This window comes from Mustela nivalis, assembly GCF_964662115.1.
Source record: "Mustela nivalis genome assembly, chromosome: 20".
Lineage (NCBI taxonomy): Eukaryota > Metazoa > Chordata > Mammalia > Carnivora > Mustelidae > Mustela > Mustela nivalis.
The window spans coordinates 26872175-26894516 of NC_139039.1; the positions used below are offsets into that span (position 1 = coordinate 26872175).

Sequence of the window (22342 nt, forward strand, 5' to 3'; positions counted from 1 at the left end):
ATGGCCTGGGTACTTTATTCAGTTGCTCTAAACCTCTAAACTTCAGTCTTCCCATCTGTAAAATAACAGTCCTATCTCACATAGTAGGTATAAAAATTAAATTAGGTAATACATACATATAGCCACCAGCATACAGTAAGTACAATAAATGTTAAGTTTAGCTACAATAATTACTAAGGCAGTCACTCTCTAACATTCACATTGGGACTCGGTAGTGCACATATTTGTCTGCTGTATTCACAATCATGCACTGGAGTGCAGTGAGTTCAATGGAGACCACAAAAACTATTTCCCTGAACCCGTGATCTCACACATATTTTTCCAGATTTCTCCAAAGAGAAAGCCAAGAAACAATGACCAAACTAATAGCTATGAGCTTAACACCTAGAATGAGTTTTTGGTTTTATTTTTTTTTCCTTCGGGCCACAGAACTTTCAATGCTAAAACCAAGACAGGTCTAAGCAAATCAGGTCCACTGGTCACCCTACAAACAAATAAAGCAAATGAAGTTCCAACAGCTAGATCTGGGTCTGACTGTGCTGCACAGAGCTGAGGCAGAATGGGTTCTTGAAATTCCACTTCCAACTAAAAGAAATCAGAGCTCTTTTTGAAGAAATGGCTAATTGCAGGTGTGAGAACAGAAAATGCTCAAGATGAACCTGAAATATCCTGTTATGCCAGAGAGCCAAAGATGGGATTATTGAAGCTTCAAAAAAGATAATTACAACTATTGAAACCCATCTATTGTTTTCAAATCTGTAATTTTGTAATTTTTTTTCAAAACACAAAACAACTAATCACCTTCAGAGGATGATGGGGAATCAACTCATTATTTTATTTTTTGAGATTTTTAAAAATTTTTTTAATTTTTTTATATTAACATGCAATGTATTATTTTCCCCAGGGGTACAAGTCTGTGAATCTTCAGGCTTACAACATTTCACAGCACTCACCCTAGCACATACCCTCACCAACATCCATCACCCGGCCACCCTATCCCTCCCCCAACTACCATCAACTCATTATTTTAGAAGCAATGGGGGAAAAAACTAGCATTTACCCTGCTTTTCTATGTGAACTGTACTACTGTGTAACTAAATAGATGAAGGAAACATGTCTCTCTTTAAAAATATTCAAAACAATAAATAAAAATGAAAGAATTAAATTAAAATGAACATGATCTCCTTCTTGGAAGCCTCACGCACTTATTTTTTTCCCCCATCTACATATTTCTGATAATGGATCACCACCAGCAGATTGTAAATCTGGGCCACGTGACCACCACCCTTCACTCAGACTCAGATGTCCACCCCAGCAAATCACTCCTTGCCCAGAAACATAAGAGGTTCCAGTAGCTCGTACTACAGACTCACTCCATGGCAGAAGTAAAACATTACCATTCTGTCACCCCCAACAAGTCAGTGGAACTTGGTATCAAGCATCAACAGCTACTGATAAAACAAAAAAGAAAAATGAGGTTATGTGCCTCCTGATGAATGATCACACCACCACCTTTGGTCTCCCAAAGGGATCAAACACAAGTTTAATCAAATCTCTGGATCCAGCTGCCAAATTCCAGGACATACAAAAGAGAAGAACATGCTGAACTGCATCATTCACACACAATCAAGCAAAACCCCAACTATAGGACATGCCACAGGATAGATGCTCCAGGTTCTTCACAGATAAACTGTAAAGGAAAGAAAAGGAGAGAGGGGAAACTGATTTTTTTTTAAATGGGCAAGAAAAACACCATGATGTACACTGATGCATATTTGAGTGATAAAACTATAATCGCATGCAAGGAAGTGATTACTAATGAAGTCAAGACACTTAGGTGTAATAGAAGGGGCTGAAATGGGATGGAGATACAGAGGGTCTTAGAGGGGCTTCTGAGGTTTTTGTAAGTTACAAGGGTATTCTCTTTATGATCATTCATCCAACCATACATTTTGTGAGATTCTCTGAATCTGCATTTTTTATTTTATAATAAAAAGTTCTTTTCAAAAGAGATACTGTAAATTCTACCATTTAATACCTTCTATATTCAAAGCACTTCTACAATACTAGAATTTGTATTTTCAAATACTATAACATTGTTCCCAAAAATCCTAGAAATTATTTATCTCCATTTTTCAGATAGGAAGACTGGGGTCTAGGAATCTTAAGCAGGTTTCCCATAGTCATAGTTATTAGGGCAGAGCCATGATTCAAATTCAGAAGACTGGCTCCAAAACCATTATGTTGATTCCCAGTTATTCGGTCAAGAAAGATTTATCTTTTACCTATTAAATCATGTTAAATGTGGGGTGCCTGGGTGTCTCAGTGGGTTAAGGCCTCTGCCTTCAGCTCAGGTCATGATCCCGGAGTCCTGGGATCGAGCCCCGTGTCAGGCTCTCTGCTCGGCAGGGAGCCTGCTTCCTCCTCTCTCTCTGCCTGCTTCTCTGCCTACTTGTGATCTCTGTCCGTCAAATAAATAAATAAAAATCTTTAAAAAAATAATAAAAATAAATAAATCATGCTAAATGTTAAAGATATGAGGGAGTTTCTGCCTTCATGGAGATCAAGAAAGAGAAGAAAGATATCATCCAGGGCATCTAAAATTACAGTTGTGATAGAAAAAATAAAGAAAAGGTATGTGGTCATGAGAGTATACACAGCAGATAGGGAGACCATTTCTGTAGAAACAATAGCTGAGGTCTGGGGGAAAGAAATTAACTACCCAAGGGGGCAGTGGGCTTCTCCAAGTAGAGGAAGCTAGATACAAGGTCACCAGTGAAGGAGCAAGCATGGCCTTTTGAGGACTGAGGATGGACCATGAGGATGAAGGTAGTGAAGATAGGTGAGGCTGAAGAGCTGGGAAGAACAGGAAGCTACTGGTGGATTTTAATTAAACGTGTTGAAGATGGATTGATTAGGTTTGCATTTTTAATATGCCAACAAGGAGACAGAGAGAACAGTTGAGAGGCTACTGCGGTCATCTAGGTGGGACATGATGGCAGTTGGGATGAAGCAGGAAAGATGGAAAGAAGTAGATGGGTGCAAGATGCTCAAGAGGTAAGAAGGCAGGACCTGGTGATGGACGGACGGCATATGGAGAGTGAGGAGAAGGAGATGTTCAGGGAACTCAAAGCCTTCTGGCTGTGGTACCTGATGTAAGGAGGTGTTAGTCATGAACATAAAAGACGACAGAAGAGGGATGAGGACACTTGAACTAGCTGAGTTTTAGGCACCAAAGCAAATGCCAAGTCATCAGTTGAATACATGAGACTGAGACCCCAAAAGAGGAATAAATCTCTACTCCTCAGTGTAGAGATGGTTATTACAGGGGGCTTAAGGATGAGACTACCTAAAATAATAAAAAAAGAGATCCAAGAATAACCATAATTCAAATCTGGAAAACAAAGCAACTTCCTGAGATAATCTAGAGATTGTAATCTCAGAAAGGTTTAGCGAAACTGAAAAAAATCATGAGAAAGAGATTAATTGCCTCAAAAAAAAATCGTGAAATTTCTGGAATAGTTAAAATGTTAACTTCATGTCTAACAAAATGGGAAAGCCTGCATGCAGCCCTCAGGTGGGTATTTGTAAGAGCTGACTTAGAGGATAAAGAGGCCTTTTGCGAGGTGACTTGTATGTATGGGTTCAAGGTTGGAGACAGAGAGAACTCTAGCTTTGACTCCAAGGGCTGCTCCTGGCCAGGTGGACAACAAGGTAGAGCTATCTTCACAAGAAATGCAAACAGGAGCATCAGCTCCTCAGCTTCCATAATAAGGGTGAGGAAAAAATGTTTAGAAGTATATCCAAGAGAAACAGGGCTACACACTCAGCTACTATGAACTACAAAAAAAAAAAAAAAAAAAAAGGACTAAATACACACACCTGGATATCCAGCTTCAGGGGACTGAGACACTAGTAGCACAATAGGAAATGTGCTTTTTCACAGACTGCCGGCAGTGATGGCAGAAAAGCCACTCTCAAATGCTTTGCAGGTACCACGAATGGAAGAACACAAATAAGCTTATTCACAAATACAGAAGACACTGCCAATGGACTCTCAGAAATACTGGGGAGGGGCAGTTAGAGGCACTGTAGACCAAGGTTCTGCATGAGCAGACAGAAGTAAACACCTATAAAATTTTACTTCCTGCCATCAATGGCAGTCATATATATATATACTGTCACTCACACATACTGGTGATTGAGAACTACAGAAATGCAGGTTACTTTAGAAATAGGTATTTGTATCTGTAGTGTCATTTGCAAATATCTACAGATAAAGGGCTGGTATTCAAGATCTATAAAGAACTTCTCAAACTCAACACCCAAAGAACAAATAATCAAGTCAAAAAATGGTCAGAAGGGATGCCTGGGTGGCTCAGTTGGTTAAGCAGCTGCCTTCGGCTCAGGTCATGATCCCAGCGTCCTGGGATAGAGTCCCACATCAGGCTCCTTGCCCTCCGCAGGAGCCTGCTTCTCCCTCTGACTCTGCCTTCCACTCTGTCTGCCTATGCTCGCTCTCGCTCACTCTCTCTCTGACAAATAAATAAAATCTTTAAAAAAAAAAAAATGGTCAGAAGACATGAACAGACACTTCTCCAAAGAAGATACACAAATGGCTAACAGACACATGAAAAAATGTTCAACATCATTAGCCATCAGGAAAATTCAAATCGAAACCACACTGAGATACCACTTTACACCAGTAAAAATAGCAAAAATTGACAAGGCAAGAAACAACAAATGTTGGAGAGGGAACCCCCTCACACTGTTGTTGGGATACAAGCTGGTGTAGCCACTTTGGAAAACAGTGTGAAGTTTCGTCAAAAAGTTAAAAATAGAGCCACCCTATGGCCCGGCAATTGCACTACTGGGTATTCACCCCAGAAATACAGATGTAGAGAAAAGAAGAGCCACATGCACCCCAATGTTCATAGCAGCAATGGCCACAACAGCCAAACTGTGGAAGATGCTGAGATGCCCATCAACAGGTCAGTGGATAAAGATGTGGTCCATATATACGATGAAATATTACTCAGCTATCAGAAAGGATGAATACCCACCATTTGCATCAACATAGATGGAACTGGAGGAGATTATGCTAAGTGAAATAAGTCAAGCAGAGAGACAATTATCATATGATTTCACTTATATGTGGAACATAAGGAATAGCATGGAGGACATTAGGAGAAGGAAGGGAAAAATGAAGGACAGGGAAATCAGAGTGGGAGAAGAGCCATGAGAGACTATGGACTCCAGGAAACAAACTGAGGATTTTAGAGGGGAGGGGGTAGGGGGATGGGTGAACCCAGAAATGGTTATTAAGGAGGGCACAGATTACATGGAACACTGGGTATTACATGCAAACAATGAATCATGGAAGACTACATCAAAAACTAAAGATGTACTGCATGGTGACTAATATAACATAATAAAAAAAATTTTTTTAAAGAAATAGGTATTTGTAGAAACTTATCTAATTTTCTAAGAGTAGTATTCTATACCAAAACTGGAAGCTTATTAAATAGATCCTAGTAGCCTAAACAAGTTCATGTCTCTTACCCTAAAAATGTACTATTTGTTCTTTTTCTTCCTTGGCCTCCGAGACATTTTATCTGGAGCTCCCACAGACATTTTTCTTCACATCCAGCTCATGGCAATTCAGACATGGAAACCCCAGTATGGCTGACAAATGTACTGGACTGACCAGTGCCTATAGTTACTGACCAGAACAGGTCACCCCCAGGGACAGAACAGGCACATCTCACACTCCTAAGTACATTCTACCAAAGCAGGACCTGATCTGGGAAACCCATCAAAATACAACCAAACCCACTGGACCTTCTGGAAACCTTCACTGTGTTTCCAGAAACTATATAAGCACACTCCTCAAGTCTAACACAGATGCAGAAATGAATCATGGATGCAGGCCCTGGCCTGAGGCTCAAGGTATCCAGGAGAACCCTCTAGAAGAGATGCCTACCACTCCCATCATTCCCACCCACTCACCCAACCTTAATTTGGAAAGGGACCTAATACTGGGGTAAAAAATAAATAAATAAATTCCAAGTTTGCAGTATTTTTCTTTCGAAAGCAAAGTTGCATTTTTTTTAAAGCCACAAGTTCGTATGCTATCATTTTAATACTTAAAGCCTTCCATTGGCAATGTTCATTTTCTTAAGCTGGGAGCCTTCAGCACTAAACCTGCTGAGTCACCATTTTATACAACTGTGTGCACCATTCTGACTACAAGAGCTCACATTTTCAGGAGTCTGGGAGTACTCCTTACCCCAAAACAATAAGGTTGGGAAATAAAACCTAAGATATTTTCAAGAAGGCAACATTCAATTACAAGGGTGACATCAAAAACAAAACAAAACTTGAGATTCAAGACTGAAACGAACCTCCCGGGAAAGGACCAAAATGTGGGCTCTAAAAAGAACAAACATTTAACTTGGAAACTGTGGTCTTCATTTTGTGAACAGGAGGACCCTTTTTTGGGGACTGAATTTATTGTTTAAAGAGAATGTTGGAACACTCTGGAGAAGATAATTAAACCTAACTGTAATGATGATATTTTACATCAAAGAAAAAAATCTCACTCAAATTTATTCTCTTGTCTCCATTCACACAGCTTCATTATCTCTCTCTTTTTTTTAAAGATTTCGTTTATTTATTTGACAGAGAGAGACACAGCTAGAGAGAGAACACAGGCAGAAGGAGTGGGAGAGGAAGAAGCAGGTTTCCCGCTGAGCAGGAAGCCGAATGTGGGGCTCATCCCAGCATCCTGGGATCATGACCCAAGCTGAATGGAGATGCTTAAGGACTGAGCCACATAGGTACGCAATTAACTTTTACTTTTTATCACTGCACTTAACATGGCATTTCTCCTCCTGGGTCGGTAGCTGCCAAGCCTCCAGACTAAAATCCAGTTCTATTCTCTTGACAAGATTTCCACAACAGGACCCAAACTAACTTTCCAATCCTAGCTCTTATGATTCATCTCATATACTCAGCGGCAACTCAGATCCTAAATGGTACAGGCATTCTGTCAGCAGTTTGGTTGACTTACTTTTTGTATAAATTATTAAACTAAATATTGCCTCCTTTAGAGTCTTACTAAATCAAATCACGCTTTCTGTATTTCCTAGCATTCGTATCCTGTTTTTGATAAGCATTTATTTTTTTTTTAAGATTTTATTTATTTATTTGACAGAGAGAAATTACAAGTAGATGGAGAGGCAGGCAGAGAGAGAGAGAGGGAAGCAGGCTCCCTGCTGAGCAGAGAACCCGATGCGGGCCTCGATCCCAGGACCCTGAGATCATGACCTGAGCCGAAGGCAGCGGCTTAACCCGCTGAGCCACCCAGGCGCCCGATAAGCATTTATTTTTTGTTCCAGGTATAATCATGTATTGTATCTTCATACTTTGAACTTATCATTCATATATAACTTCTTGTGTTTCCTAAGCTTAAGGGATAGTGCCTTTGTAATGAAGATATAAAAAAAGAAAAAAAACTGTCCTTTATGCGTAATCATTGTTCTTGTATTGGTAAATTACAGATTTACTGTACAAAACTTCTCCCTTTAAATACATATCTGTATTTGCTTATATGTGCACGATATATATCTGGAAGAATAGACAACTATCAATAATAACTATCTATAAGGAAGAGAAAATTTCACCGCATACCCTTGTATATGCTTTTTAAAAAAACATGTGAACTTATAATCTACATAAAAAATTAAATTTAAAAATTATTAATAATGTGAATTTAGAGGAAAACAACCTTTAGATCACAAAGAGAGCTAGGGAGGACACTGTGATTTAAGGGGTTCTCAAAAAGCCATCTTCCTCAAGAACGTTTTTTCCCACTAGCCACCATGACTTAAATCCTCTGGTTAAAATGCAAATATTCTGAAGACAGTAAGTATACTATGCCATTATCCATTATCAAATTACTGAGGGTTAGTTTATCACATTAGCATAATAAAGGAAAGTCACAAAGAGGTTGTATATAGGCTCCCTAATCACTGTCTCTTTTTCCTTTTTCCCCTCAAGTAACTAAATTAAGTTTGTTTTACTCAAAGAACTTTTGTATTTGTAAAAGAACTCATTTAGGAATTCTTGAAGTCCTACTCAAGCCAACTGACACCATGGATTGCTCTGTGAATATTTTACTGTCTCTCTAAACATCTGGCATCTCACTAGGCTTCTTGATCAGTCCTGTCTACTCAGCCTGAGAGGGCAGGGACAGGGAGATTCTTGTTCATCTCTGAATCCTCCCCAACACTAAAAACATTGCCCTGCATTTCCAGAGACCAATTTCCCAAGCTCTTGGTGACACCTATTGCAAGGCTCTGACCCTTCTCTAGGATGCTGGGGTTAAAATTTCAATTCAAAATGGAAGTAGGATAGTTAAGTTTGTTCTTGTCTCAAACAATAATCCATTTATTCAGGCAAAATTGATCTCCTGAGAGCTTGCTATGTTCCTACTATGTGTCGGACACAGGCACTCAGCAGCTAACTAGGCAAAAAGTGATCTAATAAGATCATAATAGCAGATATGTAGCAGATATTCAGTAAATGCCTATTAATTAAATTTGATAAGCCACTTGAACTCTTCTATCTGCTTGAACTTTGGAAAGTCTCTCATTAATGTTTTCTTCATAGAGCAGTGGACTTTGTTTCCCATATGCTACTATTTACTTTTGTGGACTTTCTTGTATCAGCCTTCTGATCATCATCAATTAATTGCTTACTTTTTTTTTAATTTATGAACCATAAATCAAGAAATATCTAGTAAGTTACAATGTAAAAGAGAAAATCCATAGACATAGTTTAGTTTTCTAAACTACTGATTCACTTTCATCATATTTCTCTTTCTGTTGCCTTGCTTAGACGATGTACTAGGGTCAAGTAACTGTGGCCAGTGAACCTGAGGCTCTTGAGCCAGATAAGTTAACTGGCCTGGCACAAGATGGAACATACTATGACAGCCTGCTCTGCAAAGCTGGACTAACAACACTTACCCCAGGAGCAGGCCAGCCCGGGCATTACAGCTCCAATCTGCTGACCTGTGTAACAAAGTCCAAGTTTTTCTAAAGTGAAGCCCAGATAACAACTCTAAGACTTTCCTGACCTTACAGGAAAGCTTCCTTAGAACCTGTATATACTACTACATATTATTTCTATTTGAGTTGAAAATTATTTTTACTACTTTAATCAATAGTAATTCCCATCCCTCCCAAAATAAAAATTCACGCACACAGGAGATGCCCAGTAAATGCTAGTACTGGATTAAGAGGAACGGAAAAGCATGAGAGAACAATTTTCTCTGTCATCATCCGCAAACACTCCTTGAGCTCTTGCTACGTGTAAGGTAATGACAAAAGGTGTCAATCACGGGTGCTAATTACATGGAGTTTTTAACCAATAGGTACACTGTGAAACAGGCAGAAGCATTTTAAACACTTCTAGACACAAAAACGCTTGTCACTTTTAGTTTGGGCTTCTTTGAGGTTGCTTATTTTAACCGTGTATACATTTTTTTTTCATTATAGAAGGAGACCAAGAAGGAAAAAAAGAGGAAGGAAGGATAAGCAACTAGAAGGATAGATCCCAGCCTCTGACCTGTAGGACTCATACTAGAAGAATCCAAAATGTGTAAGAACGAATGAGGCTTCTTTTCTTCATGCTGAATCAAAATTTCTGTAGTAAAATAGTCACTGTATCATAAGAGGCGCCATTTGGTTCACTACTAAACAGCCTCCCCCTCCACATATGTTAGATGACCTGTGTGGTCCAGCTCCTACCCCCACAGAACTGACATATTTTATACTACACCACATGCTTATGCTTCCATTCATAAAGAACAGAACATTAAAAAAAAAAAAACACTTAAATACAAATTAGAAATATAGCACAACTAGAAGAAGGGGTAAAATAAGCAATGCAGCACAACTTAAGGCTTGAGTAAATAACACCAGTACTGTCAAAAAAACAAGATTTTATGTGAAGAATATGCATTTTAATTATAATATAAAGCTTTTCCCAATTCCCTTCTTTTCTCATTTAAGACTATTACACGAATCCAAGTTCCAAAGAATAACCAATAATCTACTTTCCTTAAATTTATGCTTCACTTCTATTAACTGAAATCTTCCAGTTGTATACATAAAGAATTACATATACTGCTTCGTTTTCTGTCACCTTTAAGATACTATTTTCTCAAATTCCTCTACTAAAGCATCTTTCTCGATGTTAATCCAAGTTTTATCTACCCAGAGGTCTAAATGAGTTGGTGGTGGAGGGGGGCGGTTTGGGGAAATGTATTTTCCCGGAAATAGTGGTAACCCACAATATAAAACTTCTATGCCTTCAGAGGCAAAATGCAATACACTAGGTTTTGACCCTGACCTCATCATCTAAACTTCCTGCTCTCACCTACTAGGAACTCTTAATCATTTAACTCTTACTTTTTGTCTCATAAGCATTTATCACTATCTAAAAATATCACCTTACTTATGGCCTGATCTCCCATAAGAATATAATCTCCAGGGAGTAGGGAGGGCTCTTATGTGTCTCACTGATTCAATCCCAGCTTCCAGAATAATACCTGGCTCATATAAAACACTTAATATGTACTGACTGAATTATAACTTCTTACAATACTCTAAAGAATTGGGACATTATTTATAAATCAATAAACCAGTTAGTAAAATCGGGATTCTTATTTTCTACCACTATAGAGAAAAATCAAGAGGAAAAATACACCTGCCCATCAACTCTTGCTAAATTAGATACAAAAAAAAGGACTGTTTCATGAAGGTTTTTAAAAGAAATAAACATTACTAATTTTTGAGACCACCGAGGAAAACAGAAGCTCCTTTTCCTTAATATACCGAATTTACAGAGTGAGGATGCCTGACTTCCTTACCTACGATCCTCCAGCCATTATCTAAAGAGTACATTCAGAAGAGACTGACTCAGGACGGGGTAATTTTGATGAAGAGCTTGATATTTACAAAACTATAAGCAGATCATAGTATAAGCAAATACAAAACCCAGAGGGCAATGTTCCCTCTAACAAATATTTTTATGAAGCTGAATCACTGCCATTTCCCTTAGCTTAAAGTGGCTAGGCACTTTCAGTTTAATGACAATATCGTTCAGTCAAGCAGTGAGTGCCAAGTTATGCTATCCATTGGTTAAGATTTCAAATTCACGTTTTTAAATGAAGTTCTTTTGATTGGACAGTGAATTTGAGAAACCCTGCCAAGATGGTATCTGCAAAACTACTGTGCTCTTAGAGTGCTTATCCATCTAAATAGATGGAAAAATAACTATGATGTAATGGACACTTTAAACTTTAAATATCAGTAATTTGTGTGGACTTAACCCAGAGTATTCAATCTGGCCAAGGCTACTCTTTGCTGATCTGAACAGCTCTCTGTAGATCTTGAGACACTTGTTCCTGCTGGGGTCAGGCAACTCTTGGTCAGCAGGGTGTTAAACCAGGCAGCCGTCTCAGGAGGGAAAGGGACATCTGTTTCTGCCTTGGTGAGTCTATTTCTCTTGCAGTGGTGCAAGCTGTGTAACTGTCCCTAAAGTACTAACCTTCAGAGCAGCTCACCTTGCCTCCCAACACCAATGCTACTAGCAACACCACTAGCTCTGTGTCCCAGCAGCTAATGCCCAGCTTTTTGTTGAAAGCACTGATTCTACCAAGAACCAATTCTGAATGAATGAATGAATGAATCTGGACTTTATTTCTCTATCCCCTAGAACAATGGTGCATTCATCTATCACTGGTTTGTGGAGTATGTTAGTTCTTCACTTCCTTGTTTAGAGCCATTATCCTGTATCCTATTGGCTTATGAAATTTAAGTTATAATTCTCTTAGTAAACCCATGTTAAATAAATTACTGGCAGAAACAAATCTCAGACTCGGCATAATGTGCCCCAAACACACAAGCTAACAAGCTACATCAGAATTAAGTTTCACTTAGATAAAGTTATCAAAGGAAGCTGGGACGTTGATCGAGCAATGGTTTGGCACCGAAGAAGGGAAGAGCTCATTCCTGTCTTCCCTAATCACCGCCCTGCTGTCCCCAACCCACTGGGAATACGGTTCCTTTTGTTGCAAACTGAAATTATATCTGACATCCCTTTTCGAAAGCACAGAAACTAGCTGGGACTGCGCCACTGATCTACACAGTGCGCCAGATTTGGGATGAGAGGTATTGGCAGGATGAGAATTAAGCCAAGTCAGCCTCTCTGAACAAGTTTCCCCATCGGTAAAAGGTCATAAAGTTACCTCCCCCAGAGAACGGTTAGAAATACAGTGACCGATGTAGGGCGCAGCGCGTGCGTACAGTGAGTGCCCCCACCGCCAACTGCAGAGCAGCATCCAAGATTCGGAGTGATTATTCGGCTACCGAGGTTGTGCCTGGGGGTGGTTGTGGAGCAACTACACAGCCTAACAACGTGCATCTCGGCGAGCATCTCGCCAGCCCGGAGCAGCCCGGAGCCCGCTCGCAGCTACCCGCGGGGCCAACCAACCCCAGCCCGGTTCCTCTCCGGCAGCCGGGGCGGAGAGGACAAACCACGCCGCCGCCGCTGCCGCCACCCGGGACTCTGAGACGGGCGGCGGGCACCGGAAGCGCGGAGGGCCGGGCGGAGGCCCCGGCGCGCGAGGCAGTGGGGAGACCGGTACTTACCCCCGGCCGGCGGGCGGCCGCAGCCAGCCGTCTCCAGGCGGCGACGAAGTCGGGCGGAGGGGCTCGCCGGCTCCGGCAGACGAGGGAGAACAGGGTCCCCAGGAGGAAGGCGGCCGCGGCGCAGCCCAGGTACAGGCAGAGCCTGAGCAGGACGGTGCACGGCCCCGCGCCTCCGGTCGCCTGCCAGCAACCGGGCCCCAGCCAGGAGAGGCACACGGCGGCGAGTGCGGCCACGGCCACTGGCACTCGCCAGCTCCCGCCGCCAGGAGCCCCCGGCGCCGCCGCGTCTTCCCGGGGGTCCGGCCGGCGCTCGCCCGGGGCGCCGGAGTCAGGGCGGCCGCCGGCGGCTGCGGCCGGCGCGAGGTTGAGGCCGGCGCCGCTGCTGTCGGTGGCATCGGGGTGCATGCTGCCTCCTGAGCCGCTAAGCACAGGCACATTTCCTGCCCTGCTGTCCCCCGGCGCTGCCCTGGACGGTGGCCTCTCCGCGGCGCCTCCTCCCCTCGCCGCTCCCGCCGCCGCCGCTCCTGAGGCACGGGCGGTCGGCGCTCATGCCCTCGCCGGCGGCCCACCGAGGGAACGGCTCCAACAGACGCCGCGGAGCTCCTCTCGGCGAGCCCTCAGCGCCGCCACCCGGCGCCCGCCCCGCAGCCGTCCGGCCGGGCGCGCCCAGGTAGCCGGACCTTGTTGTGACTTAAGCTGGCGAAGCCTGAGGCGGAGCGGGAGCGGGGGCGGGGGCGGCCCCGAGGTGCCCGTCAGGCAGGGGGCGGAGAGCGACCGCGGCCCGCTGAGTGACAGGTGGGAGGTGCCCGGCCGCGCCCGGCCCCCACCGCCCACCCGCGGCGCGGGGGCGGGGTCGGACCGCCGCTGCCCCTCAGGGGAGGGGGCGCCACCAATCGCCAGGGTAACTGCTCGGGTCGGCGCTCCTGCTCCCCTCCCCGCAGGGTACCGTCCGCGATGGAAAATTTTGCGGCAGGTGTCAGAAGCGTTTGTAATTCTCCGGCTCAGGTGATCCCTGAATCCTCGCTCTCCGTTCTTCACGGCCAAGTAATCTCCCAAGCTTAGGGTTCCCCAAATTTCTGCTTTGTTTTCACCTGCTATTTAGATAAAATCGGCAAGCATTCCTGATCCTCGCTTTTAATGCAGTTTTCCCCCCAACAACCTTCCTTTTTTTTTTTCCCTTCAGGGAAAGAATCCGACGAACGTGGAAGAGTAATGAAGCCTGCAATTGCTAGTTATGGAAAGGCCCCCAAAGTCGGCCTGGTGCCAGAGGGTGTGCACAGCTGCCATAAACACTTTGGCTCCAAGTCCCTATGTTTTTGTTACAAAGAGTCAATAGAAGTGTTATTACCTACACGAGCCAAAAGGTCCAACGTTATTCTCCTAATTCTCCTATCACGATCCCATGCTTAATATACAGATGTTTACTGATATGTTTGCTAATATGCTAAATACTAGTAATTACTACTAAGAGCAGTAAAAGAAGCAGCTGTATCTTTGATAGATGAAAGAATTGTAAAGGAAATGATGGAACTCTGAAGAGATTAATGATTTGAAAGGACGGGTGATAGGGCCAATCGGGAATAGAAAGAAGAAGGGGAAGAAGTAAATAGACGAGAAAAGCAGTGAGAAATAAAGGATGGGGGGAAACAAAAGCGAAGTGTCAGAACTCTCTTCTCATAGCAATCCTGAAGAATTTCAACAGTTCAACTACTGCACTATTGTTGTCCAATAAAATGCATTATATCCTGCTTCCCAGGGAGCATAGTGAAGAAAAGCAAGCATTAAAATGTATTTTCAAATTACTGTGACTATACTGTTTTTCTATAAGGAATCGTCTGTCATTATTTCAACAAAGGACAAATACAACATTCACAGGAAGTAAGATATTTGATGGATTTTTCTATTTTTAATTTTTTAATTGTTTTATGAATAATTTACATACAATGAGCCGTGCAATTTGATTTTTACCTGCCAAATACTTTTGTTTGTTTCAAGTTTTTATTTAAATTCCAGTTATTTATTCTTTTGAAACAAAGTATTATCCAAGAGGTTATTATCCAAAAGAAGACATACTGGAAATATGGTGTGCCACAGTTATCTACTGTTGCATAACAAACTACCACCAAATAACAACCATTTCATTTGCTTATGATTTTGTGGGTCAGCAATTTGGACTGGGGTCAGTTGGGCAATTCTGCTCTTCTTGCCTGGGGTCACTAATGAAACTATGGCCTCCTGGATGCATAGGCTGGGACTGTGTGATCTAAGGACTCTCTGTTGAGATGGCTTGTCTCTTCTCCCTGTGTCCTTACCCTCCACAAGGTCAGGTTGGCCTTTTTCTCAGGACAGTCTCAGGAATGCCACGTTTTTTTTAAGCTTTTGCTTAGGTTATATTTGCTAATGTCCCATTGGCCAAAGCAAATCATATGGCCCATCCAGTAATTAAGTGGGGAGGGGCCTACACATGGGCTTAAATAGGGGGAGTATTTAATTCATTGGTTGCATTAGTTTAACAACTTACCACCATTTGCTTTGAGGGAACACACTAATCAGTTTCTTGTGGATCATCTGGTTGGTCACCAAAATCAGTGGTATCCTGTGACCTAGCACTGTAAATATGTTAAAGTTCACATTTCTTGTTCTTGGAATTGATAGTTCCTCATAATCTAATCCTATTTACTTATAAAATGAACAAATAGACCCAGGGAAGATAGGGGGAAGGGAGACAGTATACAACTATGTTTCTCAGTAAAGAGTTTGGTGATTATATATATAGATGTATCATTTAGCTTTATTTTATTCTAATATTTTCAAGTTATGAAACAAAATGAAAAAAATTCTACAGTCACTTAAATTTAATATCCAGTATTATTGGGCAGCAGATTATTAAAAAAGAATATAAATTGTGTTTAATTATTAACTAATTTCTCCAAAATGCATGTGGGCAAAAAAATTTTTGAACTGATCTTGATACTTTTTCATGATATGTATTAAAAGTAGGCAGGACACAATATGGATTAAATATACTTACATAAATTAGGAAAAGATTTTTAATATTTTCAGATTAACACTATGTATTTAATATTATATAAAGCGTTTATATACTACCAAAAAGAAGCCAGTGTCTCTCATTTGTCATTTATTTGCTCTAGGAAAGAGAACACACCTATAGGCAATAAAAATTAGTATTAGAGTATTAATTAGAGTATGAATAGGGGTTGCACAGAGTAGGCCGTTAATAAATATTTTTGAATGAATAAATGATATTCTTCCATGATACTATATTTAGAAATAAAAAAATAAAAGTAAAAAAAAACTCATATTTTAATGGAAACTTCTTTTAAAAAAAAGATTTTATTTATTTGAGAGAGAGAGCAGGAGAGCACAAGTGGAGGAGAAGGGAAGGAGAGGGAGAAGCAGACGCCCTGCCGAGCCGGGAGACAGATGCTGGGCTAGATGCCAGGACCCTAGAATCATGACCCCAAAGGCAGACACCTAACTCACTGAGCCACCCAGGTATCCCTTAATGGAAACTTCAACTTTCAGAAATCCTGTTTAAAACATAAGTTCCTCACTATAACTCTACAAAGGACATAAGGTAAGTTTTATAATCCCATTTTCCAGACTAGGAAACTGAGACTCGGTGAAGTTAAATGACTTGCTCAAAATCACAGAGCTAGTAAGTGGTGGACCTAAATTATAAGATTCTCCTCCACGATGCCATCTTTCAAATAGCTAAAAGTAATGTCAAAGGACAAAACAAACTGCTTTCTATATTATACAAATAATGTCCTTACAAAACCAGTACAATAGCATTCATCTAGCTCTTCAATATATTGTGAACTTCTAGAAGGTAGCATGTGACTTCTATTTATTCTTTCATTCAGTACAAAAATATTAGCTAGGTGCTTTGTTAGAAAACAATGTAAAACATAGTCTCTGCAGACAGCCTGGGTGGCTCAATTGGTTAAGCATCCCACTCGTGATTTCAGCTCAGGTTATGATCTCAGGGTTGTGGGATCGAGCCCCACATCAGGCTCCCTGCTTAGTGGGGTCTGGTAGAGATTCTCTCTCTCCCTCTGCTTCTGCCCCTCTCTCAAATCTTAAAAAAAAAAAAAAAAGGTCTCTGTCCCTGAAGAGCTCACATTCTAACTGGGTTTGGGGGAAAGCATAAAGCAATGTAATATATATTACTAAGGTATTACAAAGTTCTATGGTGGTGAGAAGAGAGCCACTAATTCTGCTTTGTGGAAGTACAGGAGATTCAAATGTGAATCTAAGTCATTTTACTTTCTCAATTTCCTCTTAGAGCACTTAGATATTTTGAAGGTACCCCCTTAAGAAACTTAAAAAATATGAAACTATATTTAATTTCAATTTGGTTGTAAACTTCAACTCCATAAAGACTTCATCCTTCAAAACTTAATTCCTAAATTAAAAAAAACACATTTCCTCATAAGAAAGTTTAGCATACATGAAAAAACCTCCAGCTATTATGCAAAAAGATCTTTTAATTGCTCTCTGCAGAAAGTCAAGCCCATATTCTGTTCCAAGAGGTTTACAATAAGTGAAAAACAATTTTTGAAAAGGGGCCAGGGGATATTATTTTCATCTTTTCTGATAAGAGTCCAGATTTAATGAATCTGGGGAAGAGCCTTTTTTCACTTATGAGTTAATGACCCTCTATGACCAGAATTATGAAGAGGCACAAAGCAATTAAAATCTCTGGCCTGAAGAAGCTTATTTACCATCTATTTCATTTGCTTATTGATTCATTCAATATAGACTAGAAAAAGACTAGAATATAGACTAGGAAAAGAAAACCAGGCAAAAGGCAAAATTTTTACAAATTCGTAGTTCAGAAAAAGCCAAAATTAAAGCTTAAGATATAAGCCTTTTTTGCTATTTTTAATCATAAAACATTCACAAAAATTAATATTTTACCATCTTTAAGCATACAGTTCAGTGGCATTAGGTACATTCACACTGTTGTACATCCATCACCAGTATCCATCTCTAGATCATTCTTGTCAACCTGTAGTAAAATGCCGCACGCATTAAATAAGAACTCCCCCTCCCCTCTCCACGCCAACCCCCCACTAGTCTCTTTTTTCTTCTTTTTAGATTTTATTTTTAAACAATCTTCACACCCAATGTGGGGCTCAAATCCACAATTCCAAGATCAAGAATTGCATACTCCATCAACTGAACTAGTCAGGCTCCCCACTTCTAATTTCGGTTACTGTGACTTGCCTATTTTAGGTACCTCATATATGTGGGGTCATATTTGTCCCTTCATGCCTGGCTTATTTCGCTTAGCATAATGTTCTCAAGATTCATCCATGTTGTAGCATCTAGCGTAACTTCATTCCTGTTTACGGCTGAATAATATTCCTGCATGAATGTACCACATTTAGTTTATCCATCTGTTGACAGACATTTGGGTTATTTCCAGCTTTTGGCTTTGGTGAATACTGCTACTGTGAACATGGGTGCACAAATATGTGTTTGAAACTCTGCTTTCAACTCCTCTGGGTACATACCCAAAGTGAAATCGCTGGGGCATATGGTAGCTCTGAGTTCAATTTATTGATCTCTACCATGGTTTTCCACATCAGTCATACCATTTCACATCCCCATGAGCAATATACAAGGTTCCCAATCTCTCCACATTTTTGCCAATCCTTTTTATTTTTTCTCTTATTTTTATAATAGCCATCCTAATGTGTGTGAAGTGGGATCTCATGATTTGTTTGCATTTCCCTAACGATTAGCCATGTTGAACATCTTTTCATGTGCTTACTGGCCATTTGTATATATACTTCAAAGAAATGTTTATTCATACCCTTTGTATAACAAACTTTTGACCACAGAGTAGAAAATCATCCCTGGGAAATGGTGCCAGCAAAATTTCATCAGGCAGAATTAAGTGAAATCCTACTTTTTAATCTATAAAAAGAACAGGAGGATACTGTGTACTTGCTGGTAGTTATAACTCGAAAGTACAAAACGCATTGTAAAGAACAAAAATACAGTCAGTTCCTTAGTGACACTCCCTAGGATATGGATAACCCTTAGTTCCTCGCTTTCTTTGCACTTTCATGCAAAAACTGTTATTGACTACCTAATGTATTAGGTGTCTACTGCTGCTATAATAAATAACTACAAATTTAGTGCTTTAAAACAACACAAATTTATTCTTTCTGTTCTAGAGGTCAGAAGTCTAAGATCATGGTATTTACAGGGTTTCATTCCTCTAGGAGGCTTCAGGGGAGAACACCTTTTCTTCCTTTTGTCAACTTCCAGAGGTGCCTGCTTTCCCTGCTTCAAGGTCCCCTTACATCACTCTGACCTCTTGCTTTTTATTTAAAAAAAAATTTTTTTTTTTTAGTTTTATTGATATAACTTACATATAACAGCATGTAAGTCCAGGATGTACAGCTATGAAAGGAATACCACAATAAGTCTAGTTAACATCCACCACCTCACATAGTTACGTATTTATTCCCTTGAGATAAAAACTCTTTTTTTGGAGCAAGAGAGAGAGAGAGAGAGGAGGGGCAAAGGAAGTAGGAAAAGGAATGTTAAGCAGGCTCCACACTCAAGGGCCTTAAGACTCTTAAGCCTTGGGGCGCCTGGGTGGCTCAGTGGGTTAAAGCCTCTGCCTTCAGCTCGGGTCATGATCCCAGGGTCCTGGGATCGAGCCCCCACATCGGGCTCTCTGCTCAGCGGGGAGCCTGCTTCCTCCTCTCTCTCTGCCTGCCTCTCCACCTACTTGTGATCTCTTGTCTGTCAAATAAATAAATTTAAAAAAAAAAAGACTCTTAAGCCTTAATAGCCTCACTCAGGGCTCTATCTCACCACCCTGAGGTCGTGACCTGAGAGGAAATCAAGAGTTGGGGGCTTAACTGAGCCACCCCATCGCCTCTGAGAACTTCTTACATGATGAGAAACGTTTAAGATCTACTGTATTGACTTTCCAATACGCAATACAGTATTGTTAACTGAAGTCACGGTGCTCTACATTACAACCTCTTGCTTCTACAACCATCACTCCTACTAATGACTCCAAACTTCTTGACTCTCATTTTTGAGAAACCATTGGATTACACGGATAATCTAGGTTGATTTTCCCATCTCAAGACCCTTAATCACACACACACACAGAAAAGATCCTTAACCCCACTGCACCAAGTTCCTTTTGCCACGTGAAATGGCCTATTCACCGGTTCCAGGGATTAGGAAGGGTACTTATGTGGGGCACCATTACCCTATCACAACTACTATGTGCCTGGGAGTTCGAAGCCGAAAAATGATAGCTTTCAACATATTCCGCAGAGATCACTTCTTTCTTCCTTTAACCACCCACCTCGTTCACCAGTAGTCAGAATGCGTTACCGGCTCTTGAATCGTAGAACCAACTAGTTCTTTGATCGGAGTTCTGCTGATAAAAAGAATCACAAAGTCACAGCTGCCCCCCTTTATTACTGCCGTTGTTTTGGTAAGGACTTATATAAGATAATTGAAGCCACTTTCCCAACTAGCCGCTGTACCAACTAGGTCCACCGCATTGCCATTAGTGGCGGGGGTGGGGGTGGGGGGCAGTAGCGGTAAGACCTTAACGGTGCGCTGGGCAAGTAACGGCCTCCAAGCCTCATTTCTTCACGTGCGCCTTCCCACTCGGAGTCGTGGGCCTGTCTTCCCCCGCCCCGACACCCGCAGTGGGGCGCGGCACAGAGAGCCTCTCTAGGCCTCCGGCGGGCCCACGGCGCTCTATGACGCCCCCCCACCCCCCGCGAGGGGCCACGAGGAGCCGGCGCGCCGCACGTTTGGCCCCCGCCCAGTTCCCGCGGTACTCGCGGCGCTCCCTCTGCACCCCCCACCTTTCCCTTTCCGCTCTCTCCGCCTCCGGAAGCTCGAGCCATGCCGCTGGGAGCCGCGTGTGGGGCGTGCGTGCGCGCGCTAGCGCGTGCGCGCGACCCTAGAACGCCGCTGGCGGCGCGCGAGACGGCGGCGACGGCCACAGCACCCAGGTAAGCGGCGCGCGAGCAACCCCTTCTTCCCCGCCCGCCTCCCTCGCCTCCGTTTGGAGGTCCGTTTCCTGTCTCCGGAGCCCAGGCAGCGGCGAGTCCTCAGGGTTGGTGTGAGGAATCCAGCGCGGGAGGTTAGGAAAGGCGGCCTGGCCGGGACCCCCACCCCTTTGCTCCGTGGGCGCTGCTGCCCAACCAGCCTCTCCAGTGGTGGGTGTAACCACAACAAAGGCTTCCGAGCCCGCGGCCGGAGGGTCCTTGGGGCCTCCCGCACCTCAGCCGGCCCCTGTGGGAACCGTCCGGCCTACCCCCAGGATGCGTTCGGGTATGGGCCGGGGGCCGGGGTCGGCCCTGAGTCAGGAAGTGGGGGTAACTGGGAGCCGGGTTCGGGTCGGCGCCGCCCACCTCTGAAGACTTGACTCTGAACTCGGGAGTCTGAGGGCGGCCTCTCAGTTATCTTCTGCTGCCCTGGGGGGGCGGGGAAGGGGGTGGTCAAGAAGAGGTGGTGAACGGACCCTTGACTCAAGTCCTGGAAAACGGATTTTTACTTAGGGCCGGAATTTTCATACCCAGTCGGTTACCTTATTAGGAGCATATTATACACCTAATTACAGAAATAATGTGATGTCACAGTAACGAAATGACAGTTTGAAAAATGCCAGATTCTTATTTGGTATTTGTATCTTATTTGTATCTTAAAAAGCATTAGTATTTCTGTTGCTGGCTCTGCGGGAGTTATACAAATGGTAAGTGTCCAAGTGACGCCCAGGCAGCTTTTGACAAATAGAGGTTTTCACTGAGCCCCAGAAGAGTTATTAAATGAATTAGCATTTCATTTCTATCCTTTCCCAATATGTTGTAAAGAGAATCGTGACAGTCATAAGTCCACATTTTCATTTTCCAATGTTAATTGAATCTCACTAACTTTGAAATAAATGTTATGGGAAGGATTGCCTAGTGGGTGGGATGGTTGGATAATTTTTTCCATAAATTCAGTTAAATCACCGCAGTGCTTAAATCCTTACAATAACCCTATCTGTTGGGTATTATGCCTAAAAAGTCTCCCAGGTGTTTCGCGCCACCTCTCATGAACTGTGAGCACTTGGTAAGGTGGGTCCTTAACAACCATTGAAGGTTACATCAACCATGTAAATACAGATCAGAGGATAGTTAATTCTGGTGTGTGTGGTGGAGGTATGGGTGTTGGAGGGGAACAATTGTGGAAAACTGTCAAGGGAACTAGCTCAGGGAAAAGCAGTGAATTTTCTGCTTACATAGCAGAAAATCTTAAGCCTCCTAGCTCCAAACTCCTTCATCAGATAAACATTATTTGAATGTCTAATGTTAGAGTTCCCAGTTTAGTAAGGAGATAAGGCACGAAACTGTTAGCTATGAAAAACGGATTTCAAAAAACTATCTAATTATTTGGATTACAAATATTTGTTAGGATTTAGACCTAGTTGATAAAATGTTATGGTTGGGAAAATCATGTCCTCCTAATGCATGAATTCCCTCTGTAGCATCACAAGTGGACATTGAGCTTTTGCTCCAAAATCTATCTAGTGACTCATGGCTCATAATCCTAGAAAG

General features: G+C 42.1%; 3 protein-coding genes across 9 annotated transcripts in view; 2 read left to right on the forward strand and 1 right to left on the reverse strand.

Moving 5' to 3' along the window:
* SNX25 (sorting nexin 25) overlaps positions 1-20677 on the reverse strand; it is a 129264-nt gene extending 108587 nt beyond the window's left edge. The window contains exons 1-2 of one of the 5 annotated variants that reach the window (XM_082715717.1): positions 20606-20677; positions 20092-20163 (exon numbers count right to left, since the gene is read on the reverse strand). Coding sequence is in view for 3 of the 5 variants with exons in the window: in XM_082715714.1 (XP_082571840.1) it covers positions 12723-13127 (405 nt within the window). In the remaining 2 variants the exon portion in view is untranslated. Of the gene's footprint in view, positions 1-12722; positions 13465-20091; positions 20482-20605 lie in introns of those variants that run through there. The other 4 variants (XM_082715715.1, XM_082715716.1, XM_082715714.1 and 1 more) reach the window with 4 other exon arrangements.
* CENPU (centromere protein U) overlaps positions 1-22342 on the forward strand; it is a 627562-nt gene that overhangs the window by 181168 nt on the left and 424052 nt on the right. The window lies entirely within an intron of this gene.
* Positions 20637-22342, forward strand: part of CFAP97 (cilia and flagella associated protein 97) — a 38021-nt gene continuing 36315 nt past the window's right edge. Inside the window, exon 1 of one of the 3 annotated variants that reach the window (XM_082715727.1) lies at positions 20637-20755. In XM_082715727.1, the coding sequence (XP_082571853.1) occupies positions 20646-20755 (110 nt within the window). In that variant the 5' untranslated portion in view covers positions 20637-20645. The other 2 variants (XM_082715728.1, XM_082715729.1) reach the window with 2 other exon arrangements.